At 35.1% G+C, this 6,000-nt stretch overlaps 1 protein-coding gene across 11 annotated transcripts in view; it reads left to right on the plus strand.

The window, feature by feature from the left end:
- RAPGEF2 (Rap guanine nucleotide exchange factor 2) overlaps positions 1 to 6,000 on the plus strand; it is a 245,736-nt gene that overhangs the window by 208,063 nt on the left and 31,673 nt on the right. For all 11 annotated transcript variants that reach the window (XM_019667499.1, XM_019667502.1, XM_019667503.1 and 8 more), the window contains 4 exons: positions 3,103 to 3,210; positions 3,302 to 3,505; positions 3,608 to 3,716; positions 4,183 to 4,429. In XM_019667499.1, coding sequence (XP_019523044.1) covers positions 3,103 to 3,210; positions 3,302 to 3,505; positions 3,608 to 3,716; positions 4,183 to 4,429 — 668 coding nt within the window. The remainder of the gene's footprint in view (positions 1 to 3,102; positions 3,211 to 3,301; positions 3,506 to 3,607; positions 3,717 to 4,182; positions 4,430 to 6,000) is intronic.

Here is a 6,000-nt window from a genome sequence, read left to right on the forward strand (position 1 = left end):
CCGTTTTTTCTATTCTGTCCTCTACCTTTATTTATTCGTTTCTGCCTTCTTTAGTCTTATATTCATTCATTTTGGTTTTAATAGAGCTTTGTTTTTTTTGTGTGACATGTTTCAAATGTAGTTTGAGAGTAAGTGAGATGTAAGTTAATTACCATCCTTCACAGACTCAAAACCTTTCTTGGCAAAACAATGTAAAGTCTATGTTCAAATACAAATATTTTTTTCAGAAGGTCATTTTCTTATGAGTAAAATCCTTGCTGTGGGTTGTTGTTGTTAGTTTATTTTCTTGTTCATTGTTATTAGGTAAATTGTTAGATTTTTTTAAATCAACAATATAGTCAACCAAGATTTATTGAATATATAATAAAACAAATGCTGATCTAAATATTGCTGGAGATAGATTTTCCTGTTTTGTGATAGTTAGAACTACATGCAAAGTGGCTGAAGGAAAAAAAATTCATCAAAAGTCAGTTATTTTTCGGTGTGCACTTCATTTCTGATTACATTTTTGCTATCTGTGACCTTTTTAAATTTATTTTTATTTATTTATTTATTATTTATTTATTTATTTTTAGTTTCAGGTGTACAGAACAATGCAATAGTTATCCTTTTTACCCTTCACACAGAAACAACCCCCCTTCCCCCATCTACTGCCCTCCTACCCCCGATATCATGCTTATCTATTACAATTCCATTGACTCCATTCCCACTCTGTGCTCCATGTCCCGTGACTATATGTATATATATTTATAGTTGACATACATTATTATTCAACATCAGCTTCAGCTATACAGTGCGGTGGTCAGGCCTCTACACCGACTATGAAGTGGTCTCCCTAACAAGACATGAGTCCATCTGGCCCCCTGAAAAATAGTTACAACATTATTGATTATATTCCCCAGACTGTCTTTTTCTATCCCTGAGGCCATATTATAGTTACCAATTTGTATTGTCTCGTCCCTTCCCCTTTTCCTTCATCCCCACCCCCTCCCAACTAGCAACCCTCAGTTTTTCCTCTGTATCTCTGAGACTATTTCTGTTTACATTTCTCATTTATTTAGTTTATTAGAATCCACGTATAAGTGAGATCATATGGTATTTGTCTTTCTCTGACAGACTTATTTCACTTAGCATAATGTTCTCTAGTTCCATCCATATTGTTACAAATGGTACTATTTCCTTCTTCTTTACAGCTGAGTAATACTCCATTGTGTAAATGTACCATAGTTTCTTAATCCAGTCATCTACCGATGGGCATTTCGGTTGTTTCCAAGTCTTAGCTATTGTGAATAGCGCCGCAATGAACATAGGGGTGCATATATTTTTTCGGATTAATGTCTTGGGTTTTTTTGAATAAATACCTAAGAGTGGAATTGCTGGCTCATAAAGTAGTTCCATTTCCAGTTTTTTGAGATACCTCCATACTGATTTCCATAGTGGCTGCACCAGTCTGCAGTCCCACCAGCAGTGCACCAGGGTTCCCTTTTCTCCATAACCTTGCCAGCATTTGTTGTTTGTTGATTTATTGATAGCCATTATGACCGGGGTGAGATGGTATCTCATTGTGGTTATTATTTGCATTTCGCTAATGCTAAGTGAGGTTGAACATTTTTTCATATGCCTGTTGGCCATCTGTATGTCCCTTTGGAGAAATGTCTCTTCATATCCTCTGCCCATTTTTTAATTAGGTTGTTTGTTTTTTTGGTGTTGAATTGCATGAGCATTTTATATATTTTGGATATTAACCCCTAATCAGATATCTCATTGACAAATATCTTCTCCCATTCAGTAGGCTTCCTTTTTGTTTTATAGATGGTTACTTTTGTTGTGAAAAAACTTTTAAGTTTGATGTAGTCCCTTTTGTTCATTTTTTCTTTTACTTCCCTAGCCCGTGGGGATGTATCAGTAAAAATATTGCTCAGGGTAATGTCTGCAAATTTAGACCCTATATTTTCTTCTAGGGGTTAAGTCTTTAATCCATTTTGAATTTGTTCTTGTATATGGTGTAAAGAGGTGGTCCAGTTTCATTTTTTTGCATGTGTCAGTTCAATTTTCCCAGCACCATTTATTAAATAGACTATCTTTACCCCAATATAAATTCTTGCTTCCCTTGTCATAGACTAACTGTCCGTATATGCCTGGATTTAATTCTGGGCTCTCTATTCTGTTCCATTGATCTATGTGCCTATTTTTATGCCAGTACCATACTGTTTTATTACTGTGGCCTTGTAGTATGTTCTAATGTCTGGAAGCGTGATCCCCCTGACTTTGTTTTTATTTCTCAGGATTGCCGTGGCTACTCGGGGTCTTTTTTGGTTCCATATAAATTTTAGGATTTTATTTTCTATTTCTGTGAAAAATGCCCTAGGTAGTTTGATAGGAATTGCATTGAATCTATATATTGCTTTACGCAATATGGACATTTTAACTATATTAATTCTTCCTGTCCATGAGCATGGAATGTTTTTCCATTTGTTTGTATCTTCTTTTATTTCTTTCTTCAGTGTCTTATAGTTTTCAGAGTACAAGTCTTTTACTTCTTTGGTTAAATTTATTCCTAAATATTTTATAGTTCTTGAAGTGATTGTAAATGGAATTGTTTTCTTAATTTCTCCTTCCAATAATTTATTATTGGTATATACAAATGCTACTGATTTCTGAGTATTGATTTTGTATCCTGCTACCATACTGGTTTTGCTATTAGTTCCAATAGTTTTTTGATGGAATCTTTGGGGTTCTCTATATATAGTATCATGTCATTGTGTACAATGACAATTTTACTTCCTCCTTGCCAATGTGGATGCCTTTTATTTCTTTTGCTTGTCTGATTGCTGTGGCTAGAACTTCTAGGATTATGTTGAATAAATAAAAGTGGAGAAAGTAGACAGCCTTGTCTTGTTCCTGATCTTAAAGGGAATGGTTTTAGCTTTTCCCCTATGATTGTTAGCAATCATAACATTGAGTATGATGTTAGCTGTGGGTTTATCATATATGGCCTTTATTATGTTGAGATATTAGATCTTTTTTTTTTTAAATCACTTTCATTGCAAATTTTTAGCACTAAAGTTTTAGAAAAACTAATGGAAATAATTGATTTTTCAGGTTACACGGGTAGTATTATTGTGGGTGAATAATCACTTCAATGACTTTGAAGGAGACCCTGCTATGACTCGATTTCTAGAAGAATTTGAAAATAATCTGGAAAGAGAGGTAATAGTTGTGATATTTTTATAAAAACCATCAGCTTTAAGTTCATTTTATGGAGCCTCTCTTTGAAACCACTCTTTCTGAACTCTTGTAGAAAATGGGTGGACATCTAAGGTTGCTAAATATTGCATGTGCAGCTAAGGCAAAAAGAAGACTGATGACATTAACAAAACCATCCCGAGAAGCTCCTCTGCCTTTTCTCTTACTTGGAGGCTCAGAGAAGGGATTTGGAATCTTTGTGGACAGTGTCGATTCAGGTAGCAAAGCTACCGAGGCAGGCTTGAAACGAGGGGATCAGGTATGCTATTTCTAAATCCAAACTTTAAGAGTGAATGTTGGTGAGTTTTTTTCTCTTCATTCAGTTGACATACTGAAATTAATTTTATAATTTTATTTTTAGATATTAGAAGTAAATGGTCAAAACTTCGAAAATATTCAGCTTTCAAAAGCCATGGAAATTCTTAGAAATAACACTCATTTGTCTATCACTGTGAAAACCAATTTATTTGGTAAGTTTTTTGCATACTTTCATTTCTTTGGTTTTTTTTTACATTTAGGTATTAATCATGAAAAAAGTCATTTTTATAAATATTTCAAACATAAGAATAAAAATATTTAAAGTGCGTAGATATAGAATTCATTATGTAAGTATGTAATTAGATCTAAATCAGAATCTGCTGACATGAGCACTGTAAAAATTACGTTTCACCAATATTTTTATTCATAAATGTTTTAAATACCTTTGCATTCAAAGTATATACTACTTACTTTAACTTATTCAGAATGGAAATGATAGAGCAACATTATGAAGCAGATTCTTGGTGTTATCCATTCACTAGAGTAGTGCTTTTCTACAGGATTACAGTTTTGATAGCCAAAATCTGTGCTTCTCATCAATTTCCAAATTCTACAATTGCCTTGGAATTGTTCAGATTTCTTATAATGGGTGTTTTGTGGTGTTTATTTCCATTTTAGTATTTAAAGAACTTCTAACGAGATTGTCAGAAGAGAAAAGAAATGGTGCCCCTCACCTTCCTAAAATTGGTGACATCAAAAAGGCCAGTCGCTACTCCATTCCGGATCTCGCTGTAGATGTAGAACAGGTGATAGGACTTGAAAAAGTAAATAAAAAAAGTAAAGCCAACACTGTTGGAGGAAGGAACAAGCTAAAAAAGATACTCGACAAGACTCGGATCAGTATCTTGCCACAGAAACCATATAAGTAAGTGTCCATGTAAATTTTCTGTGCACTATTTTACATGTTATAATAATCTGCAAAGGTAATGACATAATGTTTGCATGTAAGTCTAAAAAAATGTTTTAAGCTTTTACAGCTGAGCTATTTTAGAACCAATATTAAACAGTCAAGTTTGCTTTAATCCCGTGTTGGGGAATTTTTTGCCCATTCCATTCCTCATGAGAAATAGTGTAGCACTTCCTCATTTGAACTGTTGTTTTCGTATTTGGACTTTTAAAAAATAATGTGTATTAGCTCCTGTCTTCCCCGTGATTCGGAGTTGTTTTTGCCTCTGTTTCCGGGTATCTTCTCTAACATCAGCAACTGCTCTTTGCCAACCAAATCCTTGCTTCTTCCTGTTGCTGCTATGCATCCCGCCATTCTCTTTTTTCCTTTCTCTTCTGTTTTCAGTTCTTCAACTGTTGCCAAGATATCATTGACCAAGCACAGAACTCCTTTCCTGCCTCCCAATGTGCTCTACAGTCAGAATGTCAGGCATAGTCCCAGTCACTTCTTGGCTGTTTATTTATGCCAGGAGCTCAAACTAGACAAAGTTGTAGGTGTCACATTTTTAGCTTTGCTTGTTTGCTTGGTTATTTCTTTATTTTAGCTCCTTCTGAGTCTAGAGATGTTTTATAGAACATCAGCCCAATTACCATCAGCCCGTTTTTTTTTTAAGTGTTAATAACATAGGTGCACCAAATTCATTTATTGTATTCCTCAAAACTACAATGGTACAGGACATAACTTGAAAACATATAGATTATTTTCTTTCTTTGATAATGTAATGCCTTACCATGGGATCAATAGATAGAGACATTCAGGACTAGGTCCAACATTTCTTTTGGTAAATTTTATTTCAAATAAATTTTTCATCCACAAAATAGAGAGATGTGATCTAGAATATACTGTTGATGGGTTGCGTGTCAAACAAATGTTGTCCCCATTGAACTATAGTGATTGGGGGTTTTGTATCAGCTAAAAAAGACTTCTACAGCAGAGTCCTAAGGAAAAGCAATGAGTATGATGGTTTTATTTACAGACTTGAGAGTGTTTTATATTGAGTAAGTCTAAGGGATCATGGATTAGGTCAGCTGGTATTATAGAAAATAGGAATTGATTTTTAAAACGATTGTTCTTGACAAAAAAAAACACTTATTTTTAAACATATTTTTTAAATTATTTAAATGTAGAATTATTATCAGCACACTAACAACAAAAAAAGATGTTAGAGTTATATTTGACCATGAGTTAAATATGAGCCTTAAAAAATAAAATCAGGGCCGGCCGAGTGGCACGATGGTTAAGAACTGGCTTGGGACGCCAGAGGTCCCCGGTTCAGATCCCACATATGAGGGCCAGTGACACTGCCCTCTACAGCTAAGATGCTGAACAACAGCTAAACCTGGAGCTGGGCTGCCGTGAGTCGCCTGCAGCGGCGTAGGCTACAGCCCCTGTGGCAGTGGGTTGCCATGGGCTACCGTGTGTAGCCAGCAGCCAGCATGAGTGGCCAGCAGCCGCAGTGAGTGGCCATCCAGAAGCCGGCGACTGATCTG

This window comes from Hipposideros armiger, unplaced genomic scaffold (assembly GCF_001890085.2).
Source record: "Hipposideros armiger isolate ML-2016 unplaced genomic scaffold, ASM189008v1 scaffold_498, whole genome shotgun sequence".
NCBI classification, from domain to species: Eukaryota; Metazoa; Chordata; class Mammalia; order Chiroptera; family Hipposideridae; genus Hipposideros; species Hipposideros armiger.